The sequence below is a fragment of the Cydia splendana genome, chromosome 27 (genome assembly GCF_910591565.1).
Source record: "Cydia splendana chromosome 27, ilCydSple1.2, whole genome shotgun sequence".
Classification (NCBI taxonomy): Eukaryota; Metazoa; Arthropoda; class Insecta; order Lepidoptera; family Tortricidae; genus Cydia; species Cydia splendana.
The window spans coordinates 6,744,633-6,770,638 of NC_085986.1; the positions used below are offsets into that span (position 1 = coordinate 6,744,633).

Sequence of the window (26,006 nt, forward strand, 5' to 3'; positions counted from 1 at the left end):
ACCAACAAATTTCCGTAACATGGCGCACCCTCAATAGATCCTGGTTCACCTATAAACTTGAAGAAATTATAATAATAGCATCTGGCACCGTACGTCAGCTCATGTGTTGGAAGTTTGAAGATCAATTAAATACTTTTTAATCTTACTTTTAAAAGTTGCTGTCGAAGTACAATTTCTTATAGATGGTGGCAGATTATTCCAACACTTCGTGGCGGCATATCGAAAGCTGCCACGAAAAGCAGACGTACTGTACTTTGGGCCAACAAGCCGTTGAGCGCCCCGCACTTCACGCGTAGAGAATTGTATCTTATTAAATAAATATGATGGTTTTTTTGTATGCATGATTCCAAAAATTAACAAAGAGAAGTGTAACGTTCGCCTGGCCGACATATTCAATAATTTATTTCGGTTTAGAAATGGAGTGATATGGGAGCGGCTTGGTTGTACCAATTTAGAAGTACGCGCCAGCAGGCAGCCACCTAATATGGAATCTATATGAAACATTACATCGTGACCAACTCACCTACTTTTTATATTTCTATCCGATTTATTAAATAGAACTTGTGTTTAAAATAACTCCATCTGTGTTTTTCTAATAATTATCTGGTGCTTTATTTCATGTGTATCTATGTATAATATGCCTTAATTATCTGTTAAAATAAATCTTAATTGACTTTTTTCCTATGATCTACAAGTCACCCAGGATGCTAAAAACCTAAACACTATCATTGTTGCTTATGCTTATCGTAAATTTGCCTATTTTTTGTCACCAAGCAGATTCATTGCCAAATTCATCGAACCGCAACGTCAAGTTTTCCGCATTCGAATTTGCGGTGTTCTACCCTATCAGGTATAACCGCCAAATGAATTTGGAACTTATTGCGAGAGAATACGATACATAATTAAATGAGTTTTCAAATGGTGGTTATACGGCTATATTGTAGTGTTTCTTACATACATATACCCTAAGCCTGCTAGAACGCCGAATAACGATATTTCGATTCGATGTTCGCGGTTTTTGACAGTTTTTATTCGTACTTGAAGAAAATTTATTTCTTTAGCAAGCTCTCTGATAAGGTACAATCATATTCATCGCAAAACTCATTTGTAATTACAAAGGTAAGTTCGACACATCAGTCAATTAAGATTGACGTTTCGAGTTATTCATCAATCATCATTCATTCCCAGTTCACTAAGTTTTCATATGTTATGAGTGGTTTTCGATGTACACTTATGTTAACTTCTCACCTTTCAATGTATTTACAAAAAGTGTGCCTTAAATATATGAGAATACGTATAAATTTAACCTAAAGTGTAAAAATATGTCTTTTTTACATTTTCATCAGTTTCATCTCACGGTAAATCAACTTTTAGAACACTGATTCGATCGGGTCCCTAGATTCCCCTAGCAAATAAAAATCAATTATTCATAAACCGTGTTGCTTTTATTATGTACTTTCTTATGTACAGGGATATTATTAAATCCATGAGTATTGAATTAACACATTAAAATGTACAACTTCATCAGATAAAAGCTACATTTTGTACGGTAACGCAGCAGATAAAAGTTTGCAATAGCAATAGAAAAATCAGGGACACACATTTTTGTGGACACACTCGTGTTAATTAAGTCCTTGCCTTCGGCTTCGGGCTTTAATTCACACTCGTTCGTGAATTCTCGTGTACCGCCTTTAAGACTCAATTTACTATTACAATTTTACATTAGCTCCGTCTAAAGCAGCGGTCGGCAACTTTTTAGCAGCCAATGGCCACATAGTAGTTTAACGAGGTTGCGCGGGCCGCACCTTGTTCATATTTATGGTTTATGGCTTTGTCAGATATTGTCGTTTGTCAATATTACAAAAAACAAGCCAGGGAGGCTCGCGGGCCGCAAGTAAGAGTTACTAAATGTCATCAGCAAATAGTATGCATGTCTCTTCTAGTATTTTTGGAAGATGGTTAATGTTATAACAGAAACAGAAAGCATCCTGCCACGCTTCCTTGAGGGATCGAGGAATTGACGACTTTGCTGTGTGACCGTATTGTTTTTATTTCTCTGTGATTTATGTCATAGTATTTTATCTCCGTAAGTTGTAATCTATCCTTTAGGTACGATGCAAACCATTTGTGGGCAGGTCCTCGTATCTCCACCCCATACTTGACTTTGTCATAGGCTTTAGTCATATCCAGTACGGATATGATGGTCGTTTTTATCTACGTGACAGCGAGATAAAACGGTGTCCGTCACTTTCTAACCCACGATGTTAAAAAGTGACAGTTGTTTTATCACGTGGATAAAGATGGATAACGCCATCCATAATACGCCGGCTGGAGGACATTAGCTCCGTCTAAAGACTCTAAAGCATAGCACACGGCGTTTTGCACACGACGTTCAATTAATTCGCTCGCACGTAACTGCATTTACATAAATGCATATTTATTAGTCTTATCGGTAATACGCTTGTCAAGTTCACACGCTAATTGAAAGTTAATGTTTGCTAACAAAGTGTTTACTTTTTTGTAGGTTTTTATCTCGAATTTGTACGCTTTTTAGACATGTGTCGTTCAAGAGTGAATGATTTAAATGAACAACGTATAACTTTTGATTGAACTCGCTCACTCTTCAACTCACTGAAGTTTCATTTCGCTCAGTCGCTCATCTATCTCACTGTTATTTGCGCGCTCTTTCCCACTCATGATTCGAATGAGCCGGCCGAGCGTGACGAGCGAATAGGTTTCGGAGCGGTTCGGATCGGAAGAATTCGGAGGGTGTCGGGAAAACATGGCGGGATCGTATCGTGTGATTCGCCATCTTGGTCGCACTTATGGCTGTGGGTATCTGATTGATTGACATTTCCCTCTACCCACTCTTGAACAATATAGTCTACGGATCCACTGAGCGAAATGAGTGATACATATCAGCGCGAGCGAAAGATATGAATCAATCTTTTCAACTCAGTGAAGCGTTTTGCGCATCTCTAACGGCTCGGCCACGACATTGAGCGACTTGCGATGGCGGCAGCGACAACCATAGGAACTAAAGGTCCGGTCGCTGTGTCTCGCTCCAACCTATGGTTATCGCTGCCGCCGTCACAAGTCGCTCAATGTCGTGGCCGAGCTCTAACGCCTATACCTCTCGTCGGCCTACAGTTATATGAGGACGACAATCACGAAGAACTCGATCCCTGGGAGCTGAGAATCTTCACTGATGGGTTCAAAACAAACAGCGGGTCGGGCTCTGGAGCCTTCTCAGAAGACCTGCACACGTTGCTGCTATACGCTGAGGGTGTTCAGCTTCGATCGCGCCACTACGTGCATCCTCAACTCGTTTGTGGTGCGCGTGCCGCGCCGCGACCGCTGCAGGGACCATCCAGTGAGCCGACTTCTGGCCGAAGGGTGTCGTGTTTCGGAAGTTCCGGGGCAAACTGCAGAATCCGACACAAGACCAGACGATTCAACGGAGCCACACCGATTTGTCGCCCAAATAGTATTTACTTTTTTATGTTTAGTAAAATGTAGGTATATGTTAGTCTATAAGGTATTTGTAATGTGGGCCTTGTTGCCTGATATAAAATGTTAAATAAAATAAATTATGGCAATCACTACTCCGCTAAAAGCCCATAACTCGGTATTCCAAGCTATTTAAGTAGGCACTTCCATAAATCTTTTGCAAGCAGAGCCGCAGGCACATCCAGTTAAATAATCAGACATGGTACATTTTATAGCATTTTTGGTGCAGTGGAGTGGATAATTCCAACTGAAATGGTAAATTAAGGTTAATATTAACGTAATTAACGCTAATTAATCATTAGATTTGAAATTGTTTATACCAATTACGTTAACACCACTCCGCTGCACCGAAAATGCTATAAAATTTATGATGTTTGTAAATAATAAAATAACGTCACGTGAAACTTTTGTCCGTCAAGGTGTCTTGGATATTAGGAAAACCTCGATCACGAACCTTATGGTACACTGTTAAAAATTATGTAATTTTACATGCAAAAAAATTACATAATCCGTAAATTTTTACGAGAATTACGTAAAAAATTACATTCTCGTAAATTTTTACGAGAATTACGTAAAATGTCATATTTTTCCGTAAATTTCCCAGATTTTTCGGGAATTTTAAAGGATTATGTAATTTTTTTGCATGTAAAATTACATAATTTTTAACAGTGTATAGTATATGTACACTTTTTATATGTATCTATAATGCGTCACGCGGAAAACACCACAATGACGATAAAAGCACCTTAATAGCTCGGTAAATAGGTAAGTATTTTGGTGATCTGGTGACATTTATCATCTATTGAGTCATTGCTCACACTGCTGACTTCGGGCAAACTCGGCTCCGTTCGGCTCAGCATTGCTCCGAGCAATTATTAGGGTTGGCATCACTTGACGTCCTTTTGCGTGCACGACCACAGATAAGATAATGACGTGAATTTTGACAACCCTAAATAGCCGAAAGGGATAGTGCCATATTAGAAAGGGATAGCATGATTCGTCCGTGAATCGCTGTCAAACTTCGGTTTTGTAGGAAGTGTCCTTTCTGTACGGTAGTACTATTATTTATTCTGTGGTCATAGCCTAGCCTTATACCAAACGCTTATGTATGGTTGATGTTTGGCTTACAAAACATTAATTATTATAACGACATGTATATAAAAAACTTGACTCACTCAATTAATAAAATCATTATCATCAGCAACAAAAACTCCCAAACTGAACTCAAACAACATAAAATTAGAGTATAATCTCGTAAAATTCTCAAAAATTCACACGCTCTAGCGAGCGAAACAAAGAAAATGCAACTTTATAACAAAAGCAATAAGATTCAATTTGCAATGTCCAAACGCAACACGTTCACAGTTGCCGAGATTCTGATTTGACTGAGCGAGTAGCAGAAATTGTTTAAAAAGTGAAATCTGTTCCTCGTTCCAAATTGAACTTTAACTTGATGAAAATAAAATTCAAAATCATCTCAGCGTAAGCATCATACACACGGCACGCTCTGCGTTGAGTGCAAATTGTATTTAAAATTAACATGATATAACTGAATTAGTGACGGTTGTTTGATTTTAAACCTACAGCTTAATGAGTTAAAGTTCAAATTTCAATGGATATGTTACTCGATTTAATACTGTTTAGTTTCAAAAGAGTATTTTGAATGAGTAAGGTTAGCACAAACTTAATTTTGCGGTCCGGTGCGGTATTGTCCTAATCAAATAGTATGGATACATGATAGTTTAGCTGTTTTTAAAGTGTTTGTGGATTTACGCGGATTTTCCTCTTTGTTTATAAATATTATGGATAGGTAGAGTTAGACCAAGAAAAGTCTGCAGCGATATTGATAGCCCACGCAGTGCAAGTGTTATTTATACGTCATAATTTCATAGACCTTTGACGTTTAAAATAACACTTGCACTGAGTGGGCTATCAAAATCAATGCAGACTTTTCTTGGTCTAACTTTACCTAGTAACGTAGGCACCCTAACGCATTTGCTATTCGCGGATGACATTGTGTTATTCGCAAGAACATCTGGTGACCTAAACAAGATGATTAACGATATAGCATCGGAAAGTGAAAGAGCTGGACTGAAGTTAAACCCTGAAAAAAACAAAAATTATGACTAATGGCAACAAGGATCCTGTAACAATGGACCAGACTCAAATCTCTTATGTTGAAGAATACATATATCTTGGGCAACTGATGTCTCCAGAAGACAGTATAAAGAAAGAAGTTCAAAGAAGAATAGCGAACAGCTGGAAAAAATACTGGGGACTAAAAGAAATAATGAAGAACAAAAACTTACACATATCAACTAAAAGCAAGCTATTCGACACATGCGTCCTACCTGTACTAACATACGGAAGTGAAACATGGGCTCTAAAAAAAGCCATGTCAGGCAAACTTATATGCCAGCATGCGATGGAAAGAAGTATGATAGGAATCAAGAGAACGGACAAAGTAAGAAATAGCAACATCAGACACAAGACTAAAGTTCAGGATATAACTAGAAAGATAAGAAGACAGAAATGGAAATGGGCTGGTCACATGGTTAGAGGAAAAGACAAGTGGAGCAAACTAGCGAGGGTTGCACTGAAAATATCGGGAATAGAGAAAACTGTCGCATCTAGACAGTCAATCTTTATATTAATGCATACTTAAACTCAAACTGACCACGCATATAAATTTTCTTTTGAAAGTAATCATTCTGTAATGCACACGGCTCATAATCCCAAAGTCCTTTTTGTATGGCGATTTTGGAGCCTTAGTGGTTTTGTATGAAATTCGTGGAGTAGCCAACGGAATTGAAGTTTATATATATATATATATATATATAAAAGATTTTTTTACTGTTGTCATATGAATATTTAGGAATGTCGAAATCTGCCGATATGCAACTTTTTTGGCAGTCTTTTTAATTAACAGCACAAATGCGATTTTAATTTTTGACGCTTTTTGTTCGCTGAGGGCATATTGAAAACCGTTTAAAAATATGATCCGAAAAATCACTTGGCCAAAAATTCAAATAATGTTCGACATACAATTTTCAAATTGCCAGTAATTCTTAAATACAAATGACAACCAAATGGAATATACCTTAAAAGTTTTATAAAGAGTTACATTTTTATAAATTATATGCCTCTTTCTATTATGTTATTTCTAAGTGTCCCATTCTCGAATCTTTTAGTGCGACCCTCGCTAGTCACGCAATGGTACCCAAGAGATGGAAACAGAAAGAAAACTAGACCAAAGAGAAGGTGGGACGACGACATAAGACAGGTCGCAGGAACAACTCGGGGTAGAGTGGCCATAGAAAGGCCAGATTGGAGAAGATTGGAGGAGGCCTTTGCCACCTGGCAAACGGACACACAGAAATGGAAAAAAAGTGAAATATATGAACATGAATTAATGTATTGTCCGACTAAAGGCTAAATAATAAATAATTACTTTACCTACTATTTCACAGGTAGGCCCTAGGAGCAGCTAACAACTTTCGGAGCCACCCTCGCAGCAGCTAATTATATTATTAAAGTTTCTTTTTTAAAGTCAACATATCGCCGCTATACTTACTCAACCTCGTATCTGCAACACTCATTTGATGACAAAAAAATTTTGATAGTATTCCGAATGAAAGAAAAGCGACATTTCCATCAAATGATTGTTCCAGATATGAGGTTGAGTAAGTATAGCGACGATATGGTCCATAAATTTGTTAGTTAATGCTTATCATTTATGTTAGTAACAACAGTAATCTAATATATTTTAATTTATAAACAAAAGTGACTTTGTCCGCAGACCCATTGCCCATAACAGAGGAAAATCTTACCTTTTATTAGCTATCATGTTTAGAATGCTGTTGGTACTACCGCGCACTCTGTCAAGTAGGAAAGCGCTGGTGGCCTAGTGGTAAGAGCGTGCGACTTTCAATCAGGGATGTTGCGGGTGCATATTGTTTGACATCCGCCGATGCGGATATTTAAAGCCTCACATCCGCGGATGCGGATGCGGATGTCAAGATTTGGTACTTAAAAATGTCAAATATTACATTTTTAGCATTTTTTATTAAAAAAAAAACGAAACGTTTAGTATTTGAGCAAGAATATAGGTGCGTTTTATTTAATAAACAGTATCTTGGCCGACTTTTCGGGATCTAGACGATTTCGTTACATATAATGACGAAATTAGGTACCTAGCACTTACGCCGCCGGCGCCGCCGCTAATACGTTCCTGTTACCGACTTGGTTGACATCCGCATCATGCGGATGCATCGCATCGGTTTTATGCGGATGCGGATGCAGATGCGGATGTTGAAAATAATGCGGATGTTCCGCGGATGCGGGAGTCTTTTGTAGAGACTTGAAGTCCTTTCCAGAGAACTCTCGATTTTTTTACAAACAATTTCGAAATCCATTGTCCGTGTGTATAATTTGTGGATTACCCAAGTAGCACAGATTAGCTGTATAGCAGCCGCATAATGAAGTACGAATACTCTTGAAGCTGGAATATAAAAGCTGCATAAGAGCTGTATAAGCGTCTTTTCAGCTTTTATAACTCTTAAATGGGCACAAATTAGGCAGCCTTAAGTTCACATAGCTACTTAAGAGCGTTGTAGCAGCAATTTAACGGAATTATAAGGGGTAACAGGAGTTATAAGAGGTGTATATTGACTGGGTAAGGGACCACCAGTTACCTTTTATTCAGCTAATATGTCACATGTGCGCCCTAATACCGGGAAAGATTGACATTGGGCTGAATAAAAGATAATTAATAACATACTTTTACACCTCTGCCTTAAAAATCAGCTATTATATTTAGTATAGTGACGACGAACGCAGAGGTGAACATATTTATATTGAAGCAAAAACGTTAAGCGCAACGACACCATAAGTCATTTTGTTAAAGTGTTTAGTTAAATGTTTGTACATAATCTTTTATATATTAATGCGAGAAAGATGTTTGGGAATGCAAGTTTATTGACATTATATATATACATTATCTAAGAAAATTTTTGTGCGCCACGAAAATAATCAGTATTTATTTAAATTAATGATATAAATAAGCTATGTGTAAAAACTATTTCAGTGGTTTGGACAGAATTATGAGATAAAAAGTTAATAATACGTTATAAAGTACTGAACTAAACTAATGATTTAGGTTAAGAACTCAGGCACAAAACCTTATTGTTACCCTTAAAAGTTGGAAAAGCAATTTCAATTTTGTAGGTTATATACAATAAAATGGCGGTCAATGTTAAAAAGCAACGTGAACCGTTAACATTCTTATATGCAGCATACGACTGTTATATATCTGATAAAGATACTTAAGTGAACCACTATAAAGTCCAAGTCGTTATTTCGTTACACTAGTGAACCTCTAAACAGTTATAAGGCATCTTGTGAACGTTTGAACAGCCGCTATGCAGACAGTCCCAATGGTAGTATAATAGGCTGCTTAGCGGTAAACATGTTCAGCGCTAAGCCGTATTATGCGCCACATGTGTTCGATTATACGTATATTGGTTTCATAATAGTTCACTCGTTCTCCCTTATAATAAGTCAGCGAAATAAAAGCTGCTTTAGCGGTAAACATGTTCAGCGATAAGCTGTATTATGCGCCCCATGTGTTCCATTATACGTCTATTGGCTTCATAATAGTTCATTCGTGCTTCCTCAAAAAGTCAGAATAATAAAAGCTGCTTAGCGGTAAACACGTTCAGCTATAAGCTGTATTATGCGCCCCATGTGTTCCATTTATACGTTTATTGGCTTCATATTAGTTCACTCGTGCTCCCATAAAAGTCAGCGTAATAAAAGCTGCTTAGCGGTAAACATGTTCAGCGATAAGCTGTATTATGCGCCACGTGTGTTCCATTATACGTCTATTGGCTTCATAATAGTTCATTCGTGCTTCCTTAAAAAGTCAGCGTAATAAAAGCTGCTTAGCGGTAAACACGTTCAGCGATAAGCTGTATTATGCGCCACATGTGTTCCATTATACGTCTATTGGCTTCATATTAGTTCATTCGTGCTTCCTTAAAAAGTCAGCGTAATAAAAGCTGCTTAGCGGTAAACACGTTCAGCGATAAGCTGTATTATGCGCCACATGTGTTCCATTATACGTCTATTGGCTTCATATTAGTTCATTCGTGCTCCCTTAAAAGTCAGTGTAATAAAAGCTGCTTAGCGGTCAACATGTTAAGCGACAAGCTGTATTATGTGCCACATGTGTTCCATTATACGTCTATTAGCTTCATAATAGTTCACTTGTGCTCCCTTAATAAGTCAACGTAATAAAAGTCCACAATTACCTCCTTATACAGCACATGGCGTAATTTTATCCACTAAACAGACCTTATAACGGTTAAAGCATTTGATAACCCTTAAAGCTGTATAGGGTCGTAGCAAATATACCTTTATATCACTCTTTGCGTAATAATGGTAGTTTTCAGAGCCGTAATGCAGCTTTTAATCAGCCCTAAGCTATATAAATATCACTGAGATCTATTATACAGCTGTAGGATCACGAGTGTGCTCTTATAAGTGTCTTAATACGCACAGAGCGTTAGATAGAACTAAAAGTGAGTAGTTATAGAGCTATCTGTGCTACTTGGGTAGGTACACAAATCATACAATAAAACACTTTAAACTCTCGCGTTTTGTACACATATCCCCCATATATATCGCGGTAGACCCGTTTGTGTAATTAAATATGTAATCATACAAGAACTCCTAATTTATTAACTGTTATTTAGAAAAAACCTATAAAACTGTTCATGGGGTCTTTATTCTCTAGTTGCGCTTAAAAAAGACTCAAAAAACGACTCAGGACTTAAAAGACTCAGAAGTTTTTTAAGCGCTGAGTCTCGTAAAAATGAGCTGAGTTCTTCAAATTCAGACTCAAAGCACTGGAATATATATGTATATATATTTAAATCAAAAATTGAGAAGTTGCTAACAGGTACAACGCATGATTGAATAAATAGGATACTTAAATATTATATAAATACAACTTATACTGTGTTCATATGATATCATTAAAATGTATTAACCTTGTAATGTAAGTTAGTTAGATTAAAATACTAACGTTGAAAATGAGTGCATCATGTCGCCGTTAAACGTTAGTTTGGCGAACCTAATATAAGTTTAAAATGTACCATACTTTTCTGAAATAAATTTAAAAATAAGTTTTTGGCAAAAAATTCATTTTTTGTACAAAGCTTTTATCGCTGACTGTACTTTTCTTACGACAGACAACTAATAGGTACTCATCGAGACAATTCTAAAAACCCCTAACACAATTAGGTTGCGTTGTTTTATCACAGAGTTCCTATGGCCACCTCCTGTCTCCATCATCAGAACAGCTCGATGGTACCATAATATTGCATTGTCATCCGATTTATACATGCATGCAAAATTTCAGCTCAATCGGAAACCGGGAAGTGGATCAAATTTAACTTGCAAGATTTGATTACAGACCGACAGACAACGGGACAGGTGAAAGTAAATAAAAGCTTGTAAAAAGACTCTGTGCGCGCCTCGGCGGACAATCTGACATGGACGATGCGCTGCAGAAACGCGGCAGTCTCAACAACATCCTAAAGGGGCCCACTGATTGACAGTCCGCCGGACGGCAACGGCCTGTCAGTTAGAACAAAATTTTGACAGTTCCGAACAACTGACAGGCCGATACCGTCCGGCGGACTGTTAATCAGTGGGCCCCTTAAAAGCATTATTGTATTGAATGCGCAAGGCATTGTAAGCTCGCTGAGTATATCTAACCCACATACTTGACGTGTAGATCAGTGATCGGCACGGACGGTGCCACACTGCGGGATTCCGCACATAAATCTTAATATGGACATAAATAGACATGACTCAAATGCAGCGATCTTGTTCGAAAGAGTAATAGGGTATTTGACTACTAGTCAAATCAGTTTCTTTTTTCGAACTGTCAAAACGATTTTGCTGCTATGCAATTTATATGAAACACTAGCATGTGACGTCACATTCAAATAACCTACTCTTTATAGTTTTATACGGGTTTTAAAATAGAAAGTGTGTCTAAAAATAATTGCTGTCTACGTTTCTCTATTAATCTTCTGGTGCTTTATTTCGTGCATGGTGTAAAATAATTTATGTTAAACACAGTCAAATACCCTATTCTATCGAGTGTTATTTTAATTAATATTTTTTAAGAGTTTTTGAATAAGATTTTTACTCGGAAAGCCGCGTTGTGGCACCGTCCGTGCCTGAGAGCATTTAGTAAGACGCCTTGGCTGTCATTTTCTGTACAAAACAGTCTGCCGATGTACATGATTTGTACGTAATGTACAAATAGCCATGTCAGATAAACGTCAGTCTCTTGAGTCATTCTATTGAGTGTAAAATATTTTTTGAATAAGATTTTTACTCGATAACCCGCGGTGTGGCACCGTAGTGCCGATCACTGACAATGATGTACAGTAAGCCTTACTGACTAAGCAGAACACTTACGTGCCAAAGCGCCTGACGCCCCACACTCAATGGTGTTGTTGAAAGTTCCAACTGAACTATTGTTAAGACACGGGGACAATAGTATTTTACTTCCATAACGTTCGTATTGAATAAATATAGATGTGTTTATGTTGAACTAAGATAAACTAAGGGATAGTTGATTAATCTATATGTGTTTTGTTTCAAGCTTTTATAGTGCAAGTGAGAAATGGTTACAGAATGTGCTTGTATTAAATGCGTTGAGATATTATTAGTATAGAGAGTATAGAGAAGCCATAACAATGAAATTGTCTTAATCGCAACCTGTACAGTCACCTGCAATAACATGTTACTCTTCGAAGGCCGCAAAAATATGTGACACTCTTATGGCTCTACAAATACGATCGTGTCAGATATTTTTGCGGCCTTTGTTGTGTAACATATTATTGCAGGTGACTGTACCACGGGACCAAACCACAGGATATAATAAGTAATAGTACTACCGTACAGAAAGGAAACTTCCTACAGAACCGAAGTTTGACAGCTGTTCAGGGACGAACCATGATGTCCCTTTAAGACGAAACAGGAGCTGAGTTTTAAATATTTTAGGTAAATATACCCGTCTCGCTAACGGAAGCGGCACCTAAAAGTAGTGCGATAAGGACAAGGCGAAAAATCCTGCGTAAAAATCTCAAAAATCGAGGTTTCGTACTCCTCTGTTTCCTCCTCCAAAACTTAACCAATCGTAACCAAATTTGGAAATCTAAATGATTATGAAATTATCTGTGTCGGACCGTTTTGCTTTTTTTTCTTTTGATATTTTGAATGCCACGCCTCTCATTGCGGCATAGTCAATTAGGCCATTTTGGCCATTTTTGAAGGGCTCTAGCCTTAAAAAGCAAAAACATCAAAAAAAGCAAAACGGTCCGACACAGATATTGACAATATTAATCTGTGTTGAAAAAATCATTGCTCTAGCTTCAAACACCACGGAGGAAAACGAGAAGTACGTTTGTATGGAGAAATGACCACTCCCGTTGGCTCTTAATGTATGGCACTATCCCTTTCGGCTAATTAGGGTTGTCAAAATTCAAGTAGGTAATTATCTTATCTGTGGTTGTGCAAATGTGCATGCAAAGGGACGTCAAGTTGTGCCAACCCTAATAATTGCTCGGAGCAATGCTGAGCCGAACGGAACCGAGAATGACCGAAGGCTCTAGTTTCCTATCTCTGCCGAAACGTATTTTCTTTCTTTCTTTCAACACAACACAATAGTAGATTGTTAACCAAGGGATGAACGGCACTCATTTCTGCCGAGATAGTTTGGCGCTCGAACGCAGTGAGAGCGCCAATGCCGCCATAGTCCGAGGCTGAAATGATGCCTTTCACCTGAGTTAAACACTCTTTTCATTTCGAATACGAGGAAAGTAAACTGCATGTGTTTTTTTTAAACATGACTAAGTATACATTTTTATAGTATTTTTAAGGGTACTTTCAATTAACAATTTAGGCAAAAGTATCGTTATTTATGGAATGGGGAGCCAAATATCAGAATGGAAATTGTATAACAAATCCATTTATACCCAAATCTCAATTGGCTACTTTCCTACTAGTCAAATCAGCTTCTTTTTTAGAACTGTCAAAACGATTTGCTAATATGGAATTTATATGAAAACGTGTGTAGAGACGTCACAGTCAACTCACGTACTTTTTATACTTCCATCCAATTTATTAAATAGAAATTGTGTTTAAAAATAACTGTTATCTGTTTTTCTAATAATGATCTGGTGCTTTATTTCGTGCATGGTGTGTAATAATTTATTTTAAGTAGAGGAAAGTACCCAATTGCTTATCGTAAAAAAAAAATTAAATCGTACTTGGAACCTAAAATGCTCTAGTGCAGAAACGTATCATTTTCTGCACACCTTTTAGAACAACTATGACCCTCTTTCAGAGCATGAGAAATGAAAAATAACAAAATTTATCTTCACCCTGGCCTTAGTTTGCAGTTTTTAAACTCATAATAGAGAGTTCATGATATGTGTGTAAATTTATTTGAATTCTATCGTACGCCTAAACCAAAACAGCATTGTAACCGCACTGTTTATAGAGTGACTACTTTCGATTGATTGGACGCTCACTCAAACATTCCAACTAAAAACAATGACTAAACACTCGTACAGTCTGACAAAAAGTGTAAAAATAAATAGTTTTATTTGCCAAAAAGTTTACAAGTTCTTCTTAACTTATGACTGCCACCCTAGGCTACGCCTGTCTTGTGGAAGAGTAGAAATTAAAAACCGGACAAGTGCGAGTCGGACTCGCTCACCGAGGGTTCCGTACTTTTTAGTATTTGTTGTTATAGCGGCAACAGAAATACATCATATGTGAAAATTTCAACTGTCTAGCTATCACGGTTCGTGAGATACAGCCTGGTGACAGACGGACGGACGGACGGACGGACGGACAGCGGAGTCTTAGTAATAGGGTCCCGTTTTTACCCTTTGGGTACGAAACCCTAAAAAGTGGCAATACTGTAGTGTCGTTCCTTTGAAATCAATCCAAGAAAGCGGGACGACACTGGAGCATTCCATGAAATTGTCTAGCGTTTGTCCCGTACAAACGCGAACGTTCTGAAGATTTGCAGGTATAAGAGTTTCCTTTTCTATGACAAATGGTCAAAAATATGCACAGAAAAATAATCGCCTGCTTTAAATGCCGAAAAAAAGTCGCAACACGGGAAATAATAGTACATTATTGTCGAGGCTCGGAAGCAGCTACTTACAGGCTGAGGATTCGTTTTAAACGGACGACCTATGGGAGTCCGTTTAATTGAATCCGAAGCCAGCAAGTAGCCTTCCAGCCGAGTCATATATAGTGCTTTTCTCAAAAATGGTGCAAGAAATATAAATATCATAGAAATATTTTACAAAAGCAACGTTCTTACGTATATATTTTCACGGAAAAAAGTAGAAACAATTGAAAAAATTAGCTTTGACGCCTTTTTATTTTTTTAATAAAAAAATAGAAGTGTATTTTTCTGCCGAAAATACGCCAACCTATTTGAGACAGCTAAATAGTCGCGGTACTAATCATCTGTTTGGCTGTTTAATGGGCCTGTGCCTTCATTTGATATGGCCATTTCAACTTTTAAAAAGTTTGGAACTCGACAAATAATGGAATTTGTATGCAACATTGCAGTCCCAAAATCGAGACTGCAATGTTTTTAACTTTTTAATTTTTGACTGACCATAAACTACGCGCTTCGCGACCTATTTTTTAAACGGCAAAGTCGACTTTGCCGTCCATTTTTGAGAAAAATGCGTTTATACGGGTCAGCCCGTGGAATGCTCCCAATACAGTTTTGCTAATTTTTTAATTTCTACTCTTTTTTGTCAGACTACTTATAGGATATACAGAACACAATTATTTTTTTTTTTTAATTCATGTTTGATACAGGCTTTTATTCCTGACTGTAGTTTTCTTTCAATAGTGTGGCTATCACCGGTTTGGCACTGACATAAACGCTAGAACGTAACTTAACTTCTGCATCTCGCTCGTACTCGCATATTAGTGCGAGCGAGATGTATAGAAAGTAAATTACGTAGGTTAAAAAGGAACCCTGTATTAAACATGGTTGACACCCACTTGGCCGGTTATTAAACCGGTTTTTTAAAACCGTAATGGGGTAGGAAACTAGAGCAATCGGGCCTTTTCGGCTCCGTTCGGATACTTCCGATCAGCATTGCTCCGAGCAATTATTAGGGTTGGCACAACGTCCCTTTGCGTGAACGACCACAGATAAGATAATAACCTGAATTTTGACAACTCTAAATAGCCGAAAGGGATAGTGCCATTTAGAAAGGGACAGCATGATTCGCCCCTGAATCGCTGTCAAACTTTGGTTTTGTATAGGAAGTTTCTTCTCTGTACGGTAGTTACTAGGTACTCTTAGAGCATTTAGTAACTGGAGACGCCCTGTCTGTCATTCTCTGTACAAAACAGTCTACCGATTTTTGCGGGGGAGGGGCACGTCAAATGTATGACTAGCCGTACGTAACAATAGCCATGTCAGATAAACGTCAGTCGATACAAAAGTTTGCACAATTGTGCAAGGTTTTCGGCAGAGTGGTAAGCTCTTAAGGGGCCCACTGATTAACAGTCCGCCGGACGGAATCGGCCTGTCAGTTAGAACAAAAAGTTGACAGTTCCGAACAACTGACAGGCAGATACCATCCGGCAGACTGTTAATCAGTGGGCTCCTTTACAGGCGACTCCAGTTATTAAATGCTCTAAGTTACTACTATTACTTATTCTGTGCCGTAATTTAAGTCTTATGGTACTTAATAAGGTCAAGTGTTACAACAATACGGCCAATGGTCGGCGGAGAAAGGACAACCTTGCGATCGAGTTTGTCACGTGCCTACGTAATAACGTATAATGCAAATTGGACTTTAAACCTTTAGGGTTAAGATTAAAATTTGTGTACATTCAAGATTAAGACTGGAATCATGATTTCGTATTACCGTATTACCTACATGTGCATTGCATTGAATCTTGCGGGTTTGGGATAAGATTGTATGTAATTTCTGTACGTGTACAGTAAGCTGCAGAGATAATTTTTAGTATATGCTTTTATCGCTGACTGTACTTTTCTTCCCACAGGCAACTAATACTCATCGATACAATTCTAATAACCCCAAACACAATTTTTATCACAAAGTTCCTATGGCCACTATGGCCACCTCCTGTCCCCATCATCAGATCAGCTCGATGGTACCATAATATTGCATTGTCACCCAACTTACATATGTATGCAAATTTTCAGCTTCATCGGAAACTGGGAATTTATCTGGGAACTGGGTCAAATTTGCAAGATTTGATTACAGTCCGACACACAGACAGACAACGGGACAGGTGAAACTAAATAAAAGCTTGTAAAATTGTGTCACGTTTTTGACATAAACACATGGAGGTTTTAAAACACATCACTAACACCATCTAACACCTTATAACTTATAAAACAACAAAGTCCCCCGCCGCGTCTGTCTGTTTGCGTGTTTGTTCGCAATAAACTCAAAACCTGAACGAATTTTCATGCAAATTCACCTATCAATAGAGTGATTCTTGAGGAAGATTTAGGTGTATAATTTGTTAACTAGATAAACCAATTTTTGATTAAGTTTAGAGAACTTACTTTTTGTCATCGTGTCATCACAAAGCATTCCCAACACTACCCATAGTAAAGGTCCCAAAAACCACGTAAGGCCAAGACCACCGCGTGTAACCGCCACCGAAGGTCAGTCAATTAAAAGTAACTTTAAATCATGAAAGTATCAGTTACACCGCGCTAATCACCACTTTAATTTTGGACACGAGTAACGTCAAACCCCATGGCGCAATTTCTACCTGTGACCAGTGAAATGGTAAAATCGCGTGGAAATATTTAGAAAACAAAGGCGCATTGTATACTAAACAAAAAGTTTTGTAAGCAGGAAATGCATGGCTTAGGACTCGCTTTTTAGGGTTGCGTACCCAAAGGGTAAAAATGGGACCCTATTCCTAAGACTCCGCTGTCCGTCCGTCCGTCTGTCACCAGGCTGTATCTCATGAACCGTCATAGCTAGGCGGTTGAAATTTTCACAGGCGATGTATTTCTGTTGCCGCTATAACAACAAATACTAAAAAAGTACGGACCCCTCGGTGAGCGAGTCCGACTCGCACTTGTCCGGTTTTTTTGAGTATGTTCTAAATTAATCTAGCTAGTTAAAAAAAGTCCATAAGACTGGTAAATCATGATTCAAAGATTGCAAAAAGTGGTTTCCTGACAACCACGTTCGTATATAATTAAATTAGGTAATATTTCCTTTGTCTATTGTTACCCCAACCGTTCTCCCATTTGACGTATCTGTTAAACTAAAAAACCGGCCAAGTGCGAGTAGGACTCGCGCACGAAGGGTTCCGTACCATTACGCAAAAAACGACAGAAAAATCAAGTTTGTCGTATGGGAGCCCCACTTAAATATTTATTTTATTTTGTTTTTAGTATTTGCTGTTATAGCGGCAGCATAAATACATCATCTGTGAAAATTTCAACTGTGTAGCTATCACGGTTCTCGAGTTACAGCCTGGTGACAGACAGACGGACAGCGGAGTCTTAGTAATAATGTCCCGTTTTTACCCTTTGTGGGTACGGAACCGTAAAAACATCAACATTATACAAATACATTATTATATTCTTCTTCTTAGTCAGTACACTCTTGCCAGAGTGGTCGTGGTCATCATTGTGAATCTCGATGACTGATGATCTTGCTAATACGGCGCCATTCGTCGCGGACTGCAGCTTTCCGGGTACATTCGTAAACCGAGCACTTAGTTGCGGCCTTGATCTGGTCTGTCCATCTCATTGGTGATCTACCACGTGGCCTGGTGCCTTCAACCTTTCCCTGCACTACGAGACGCTCCATGGAGTCATTACCACGACGAGAAACATGGCCGAAGAAGGTCAGAATGCATGACTCCACTGTGGTTGATAATATTAGGCGGTGTCTGATGCCGAGTTCTTTTAATATGGGGTCATTTGTACGAAACTCTGTCCACGATACTCCTAGTATCCGTCTCCAGCACCACATTTGGGTACGGAACCCCAAAAACATCAACATTATACATTATTACATACATTATTATTTATTTCCAATCCGCCATACTTCCGATCCGTACAATGACTGGATAATTTCCTTCCGCCCCCGCGTTCGAGATGAAATTCCTGAAATCGCCCGCGTTCCCTTCGAGCGCAAAACTTGGAATGTTTGAAATAGGTCACAGAGGACTATGAATGAGTCTTAATAGGTATTTTTTAGGGTTCCGTACCTTAAAAGGAAAAAAACGGAACCCTTATAGGATCACTCGTGCGTCTGTCTGTCTGTCCGACCATCCCCCCCCCCCCCCCTTTATCTATAAAACTACTGGGTCTACAATTTTGAAAAAAATACACAAAATAGAACTTTACCTATAGATGACAGGAAAAGCTATTACAAATGTGCAGTCAAGCGTGAGTCGGACTTATGTACCTACGGAACCCTTGGAACGCGAGTCCGGCTCGCACGTGACCGGTTTTTTTTTTCTCAATAAACTTATTTTAGACTTAGGTATAATATAAGCTTTTAAAAGCATCGCCCACGAAAGTCCGATATAAATAGAATATCTCAACTGCGTGGGCGTCTGCCGCCCCTAACTATTGATTTCTGAACGCCCACGGTGCCCCAATGACGTCACATAAGGGCCAGTACAGACGGAACACTCTTTCCCCCGATCTGATTAAATTGTCAATTTGGTGGCGTGGACGCAAAAATGAAGCCGAAGGATATTGGCTCGGCGATTCCAGTATGAAATTGTGTACGCGTGGACGCTAGATGAGATGGACGACAACTTTTTTTCCAACAAGATTTCTTTTTAATAATGAATTTGTTTTCACTAATTTTCTACCCAATTCTAATTCTTTTCGTGCAAAAAAATCTAGGGTATGGGGAACGTGCATAAACTATAGGCCGATAGGGGGCAGCACAGGTGACCTCTGTTTATTGGCGCGAAGTGTAAATGTGTTTGTGCTTCTAATGTAGGTAGCCCACAAGAGGGCAGAATCTACAATGCACAAGAAAACGTACATGAACGGTAGAGGGCGGCACTTGCTTTGGCGTGAAGTGTCAATGTATAGTTTATGTTTCCGATTCATGCCACAAGATGGCAGACCCTCCAACGCACGGTGCCTATAAAAAAATATTTTACAGTACATATAGTCCTATTTTCCCGCACTAGTGCGTAAAATAGCACTTTTCGTGCATATGTCAAAAGTTTAAAGGGCCATACTCGTATGTACTGTAAAACGTTGTACAATACACGTGCGAATAGGTAATTCGAATTTCCTCTTTTCCGCACTTGTATCATAAATAACTATTATATACAAGTCAGAAATATCAACTCACCCGATCTCGACATCGTCCAGCCTCTGGTACTTGACGTTCCGCGACATGTTATCCTCCCTGTCACACACTATGTTGCACTCACTCACACATATCGGTCTATAACTCCAGTAATCGTTTTATAATCGCTTGTTCTACAATTGATTTAATCAAATTAACGCTTTTTAGGTTAATTTGCACTTGATAAAAAAAAAGTTTTTTGATGACTACAAATAACTTGTGATGTTAAAATTGATAATTTATGTCTATAGGCTGCCTTTCCACTGAGGCGGAGATGAGAGCGTTTCCTTTATTTTCTGCCATTTTCATATATTGTGACCATTTTTGCCACTTTTGTGTTATTTCTACTCAGAATCACGAGCTCCTTCGATCCTAATGGGATAAAAAAATGTCCCAGAATTATTTTCCTATTGTGTTACCATTTCCCCATATACTTTGTATGGCGGTAACAAAAAGGAAAGTTTGAAAAATGTATGGAAATTTTAGGACACTTTTTTTTCTCCTATAAGGATGGAGAGGGCTCGTGATCCTGACTAGAAATACCACAAAAGTGGCAAAAAAGGTCACAATATATAAAAATGGCAAAAAATAAACGACTACGAAATAACTCGCGTTTTGGTAAGAAAACTGATGTATGGAGTTACCACTCTTTTATTTTATATAACTCTATGGTTTGTATAGAGAAACGGTAGTTTGTATAGCCTCGTGCCGCCCCCCATACAAAATTATAGCCAAGGAATATAGAATCTTGTTGTATTTTCAATTGGGCTCAATTTCATTTGTTCGAATATTTTACGAGACAAATGAAATGCCACCTACTTTGTTTTTAATTAAGGTTGACATTCCATCGAAACTGAGTGTACATCCTAATGTACATTGGGCGGCACGAGTATAGAGAAACATTTCAACACTTACAACACTTAAAACATTACAAATCACACGATCGCCCTACTCAGAGCAGGCGTGGCTCACTCCGCAATTTCGTCGCTTTGCTACAGGTAGCTAAAAGTACATCCGTTCCACACCAATTTTGGTGGCTAGCCATCAGCCGCGCGTGGCGCTGTCGCCACCTAGCGGCCATATCTGTCCTGATCGTAACAGACGCGTTTTGTTAGAGAGTGAGTCTTCTGTACCTAGTACTATTATTTATTCTGTGCTCAGAGTTATTTTGTCGTCACTAAAGAGCCCTTGTCGTGATATCTAGTGATTAGAGATTTGATAAGACACTCGTTAGAGTTGCAGCCGACACTACTGCACACGGGTTTGTTTACATACAAACACCAACACACTTAACTTTGGACCTTATGCCTTTCCTAATAAGGTTTATGAACTGTCAGTTAACATATTAACTCACAATTATAGACGGGTCTATCGCGAATTTATTTTATTACGTTTATTTACCGACGTTTCGACACAGGTTCCACTGGTCGTGCATGGTCGCGGCTAACTGATGATGACTGATGATAAATTCGCGATAGACCCGTCTATAAATGTGAGTTAATACCGTTTTTTTTAAGCGAAAGTTTTAAATATTATATTGTCAGTTCTTTAACAGTCTGGACGAAAGTACAGTAAAATGTTATACAGAGTTACAGAGTGTGTTTATTCCATGGATAGTTTAGTATGGCCCTAATGAATGACGATATTGGACGAAAGGTTCCCATTTTCCTCTCTGGATATTGCCTTTGACTTTATGGAAAATAATTTACCTATACCTATAAAAGCAAGACCCCAAGTGAATGGGACAAGGGTACGCGAATGATGATAACTTACTATAGTATATTTATATGGTACCTACGAATCTTTAAACTTGTTTTTTGACTTTCCTCAAAAGTAGATATTTGCCCTTTACAACGTTTGATTTTTTTTTACAAATACCGGACCGGTTACACCCATTGACCCCACGGATTGTATCGAATACTACTTTTATAATCACTTTTGACCCTTTTAGGATACCTTATTATTATCACCTATGTACCTAACAAAACACTTTTAAGGGACCCACTGATTACCTGTTCGCCGGACGATATCGGCCTGTCAGTTAAACGCAAAATTTGACAGCCCCGAACAACTGACAGGCTGATATCGTCCGGCGAACTGGTCATCTGTGGGCCCCTTTAAATAGACTAAAAATCTCTCCATTCACCACTATTTTGTCACGAAGTCTAGTTGACAATCATCGCACTGATAAATATAATTATATCACACAAATAACATATAACGTGAAACACGTCGATATACTTTGGACGTATTCTAGAAACTAAATGATAACAACTATCACTATGTAAACGGTTTATCTTTCAGATTAGAGAGTGTCTTTCGAAAGGACTTATTTATCTATGAAAACCGTACAGAAATAAGCCCTTTTGGACACTCCTCATATGCAGTCAATAACGATTAACAGAAAAGTGGGAATGGTTAAACTTTAGGTAAATCTTCATAGATTCTAATACATGGTCCTTCAAAATGAATATACACAAATAAGTTTTTTGTCAAAAAAATCATTTCAATGGGTCAAATGGGTGGGCCATTCCATATCAAATCAACAAATCCGAATTAAAATGTGTGCTGCATGAATTTATATTTAAAAAATTGAGGTTAATCCTTTGTGGTATAGTTCGTAGCTTCCTAATAGAGCCCGACGGCTAATCCTATTGTCTATTGTTAAGTAAAACCGCAAGTGCTACTTACCTGCAAAAAAGGGTCTTAATTATTTTATTTGGCACCTGAGCGCGGGCTAGTCCAACGCTCAAAAAACCAGTGTAGGTGCGCTTTCCGATAACGCGCCTTTGTTACGCATCTCGATGACACATTTTAGACTGGTTCTGTAGCGTTCGACTCGCCGGCACTCAGTAACCGAAGTACTGGGTGCCGGCGAGTTGAACGGACCACACACATTGTAACAAAATTCATCAATTCAGTTCATTTTGAATCTTATTGCAATTTCCATAGGAGTTGTAATTCAATTACCTGGGTAAAGTGAACGAACGATTTTTTATGCAGGTGGTTGTGGCACGTGGCACGAGAGCGGTTTTACTTAACAATAGGCAAAGGATTAGCCGCGGGGCTCTATTAGAAAGCTACAAACTATACCAGAATTGCTAAGCCTCATCGATTTTTTTTTACTGTATAACATCCAAGCAGTGGCCATCTAAATATAAGAATTTTGTCAAATTCAAGCCTAACTTATATATAAGCTAGGCTTATATATAATCGGATACAGTTTGGAGCTAGGTCGATCTGTATACGATTGTCCCCAAATATTTATTTTTCACCACACCAGCTCGGAAAGCCTTACTTTGCACTTCATAAACTGATAGCAAAGTTGCATATTATTCACATGTGAGGCAAAGTAATCAAATGCAAATTTTGAGTTGTTTTCTTATATTTGCTGGTAGAATTGACTTAATGATGATTTTGGATGATAAATATTTAATAACATTCATTTGGATTTGATTTGGTTTTTTTTTGTTTGATATTTTAAATTTAATATTTGCTTCGGGTTGGTGTGGTGAAATTTATTTATTTATACAACTCGAAGTAATATAGAGCTGATAATACCACGTTAAACGATTATAATCTGTTACGCCACCGCTCCAATTCGCGGGTGAAAGTCGCTGCGGTTACCGAACGAGGTAAAAGCGGGCGATGCGATCTGGAGCTGATCATGCGCGCACTTTTATAACTATCTTTTATATTTTTCAATAAAAAAAAGAATACAGTCGCCAATAAGGTCTGTACACACCGAGTGCGAGTGCGTTGTAATATACAGTTCCTTATGAGAGACGACACACCACTTGCGTGACGTGTGCGTGCGCGGCTCCAACATTTTAAGGTTCCGTCACATAGGTGCGTTTTCCGGGCGGCGCGTGAGCGCGGCGTGAGCGTTTTATATGTAAAAGCGGCGCGCCCCGCTCACGCGCCGCCCGCAAAAGCGCCTGTGTGACGGAACCTTTAGTGCACGTGCACGTCTACGCGCGCGCAGCCGGTGTGGCCTGGCCTTTAGACATATCGGAGCGGTAGAGTTGGTCAAAAATATCTAAACAAGCACTGTCGCCGTAGCTATATTTGAAACTAGTTTAAAAAAGTTATCTGTGAAACACAACATGTTTTCAATGTTTCAAATCACAGATATAGTTTTATCACAGACAGCGCTTCAATCAAAGCAAAATGATCAGTTTTTAACAAAGATTAGGCGATAAATATAATGATAGTCATTAAAATTAAATCCGGCGTAAATATCATTTGGGGTTTATTGCGTTGGCAACTGTTTTAGAAATAGAGTTAGACCAAGAAAAGTCTGCAACGATTTTGATAGCATACGCAGTGCAAGTGTTATTTATACCTCATTATTTAATAAAGTTTGACGTTTAAAATAACACTTGCACTACGTGTGCTATTAAAATCGTTGCAGACTTTTCTCGGTCTAACTCTAACAACCTTTTACGAGCAAGTGTGATGAAAAATCCTATACTTTAGTTTCGTAACAATGATTAATTAAGTTGTTAATGATATTCAGTGAACCCGTGCTTGACTTTTATTGAATCTATTCAGATTTTAGACGCAATACAACGCAGTAAATATTGAGTTACAGGTCTACAATTTAACTGCGGCGGTTAGTAAGAAGTTTAAACACGGTGTAACATGAGGAAACCGAATAATTTAACAGCGTATTCCTGATCGTATTTAGAGAGAAAAATGTCCTATAAACTTTTTTGAAATTCGCCTAGTTTCACAGATAATATTAATTAAAAAAAAAAACAAGTTTTTATTGTTACATAGTGTAAAAGACCTTTTTGATGGTGATGTTGCTACTATGGGACGTAGTCTAAATATCCTTATTGATAGATGTCAAAAAGTGAGAAGTAACACTTTGCAAAAAGTAGGTTTTACGAAAAAAAAATGTAAATATCAATTTTAAGTGACAAGTTTACCAATAAAATTTATTTTTTATGTACAAACATTAAAAAAATTGAAAAAAAAAACAAAACAATTTTTTTTTGGCGAAACCGACCTAAACTCATATTACATTTTTTCCTTCTTTTGACCTCAGAAATGCGTGGTTGAAATTATTCGGTTTCCTCATGTTACACCGTGTATGGTTAGCTCATGGTCTAATAAAACATGGTCTTCTATTCCCAGAGTGACACAGGCTTACGTCACAATAACATGGCCGCTATATATAGCGCTATCGCATATTATCATATAGCGCTGTCGCATGATGACGTAGGCTTGTGTCAGTTAGGTGACCTAGAAAAGACGGGAATAGAGTACCAGGCGGAGTATATCATTATACCATGTGGTTATCTATGGACTGGTAGGCTTGACTATTTCGTAACCCATTAATTGACTTGGCGATATCAAGTATCTCATGATAGCGTCCACACTTTAAGCAACTGATATAATAGATAAAAATAATACTGATAAGTGATAACTGATAGTACCCATCATACGATGAAATGTAGGATGCGATTAGTAATTAATACAGTGTTTTTTATCAATGTGCAATTAACTTGACGGGGTAAATATGTAGGTCATGTTGAACAACTTTTACAACCAACCACGATATCGGAAATAACTGCTATTTCCAAGTTTTCAAACATTTCGACTGATCAGGCGGCCTAGCCAAGGTGATAATCGCTTGCGCTTCGCCATCGAATCGCTTTTTGTCTCTCTATCACTCTTCCATATTAGTGTGACAGTGACAATTACGTTTCGTTCGCTACGGAGCGATAGCGATTGGCACGTTGTCTACGGGGCCTGGCGTCTATTTCACCGATTTGACAATTGACATTTTCGTGTGGATTTCTGGGTCGGAAAGACACGACGGCACATAGCATCAATGATTACAGTGGCGTAGCGTGAATCTAGGCCTGGGCGAAAACCGCATCTGCGAGGCCCGTTTCAATGTGTTTTCCCAAGGTAATAAAAAGGTTGGCTTTGCGAGGCCCCATTGGACCAGCAATATGCAATAGATTAATAGATTATAGTTTTTAAATCAAGGTGTAAGGTTTGTAAAGTCAGGGCTTAGGGGCTTGGCTA

At 38.3% G+C, this 26,006-nt stretch overlaps 1 protein-coding gene across 1 annotated transcript in view; it reads right to left on the reverse strand.

Moving 5' to 3' along the window:
- The window catches only part of LOC134803794 (copper-transporting ATPase 1), a 69,096-nt gene extending 48,932 nt beyond the window's left edge, over window positions 1–20,164 (reverse strand). The window contains exon 1 of the mRNA XM_063776629.1: window positions 19,968–20,164. Coding sequence (XP_063632699.1) covers window positions 19,968–20,014 — 47 coding nt within the window. The 5' untranslated portion in view covers window positions 20,015–20,164. The remainder of the gene's footprint in view (window positions 1–19,967) is intronic.
- Between the last annotated feature and the right edge of the window lie 5,842 nt (window positions 20,165–26,006).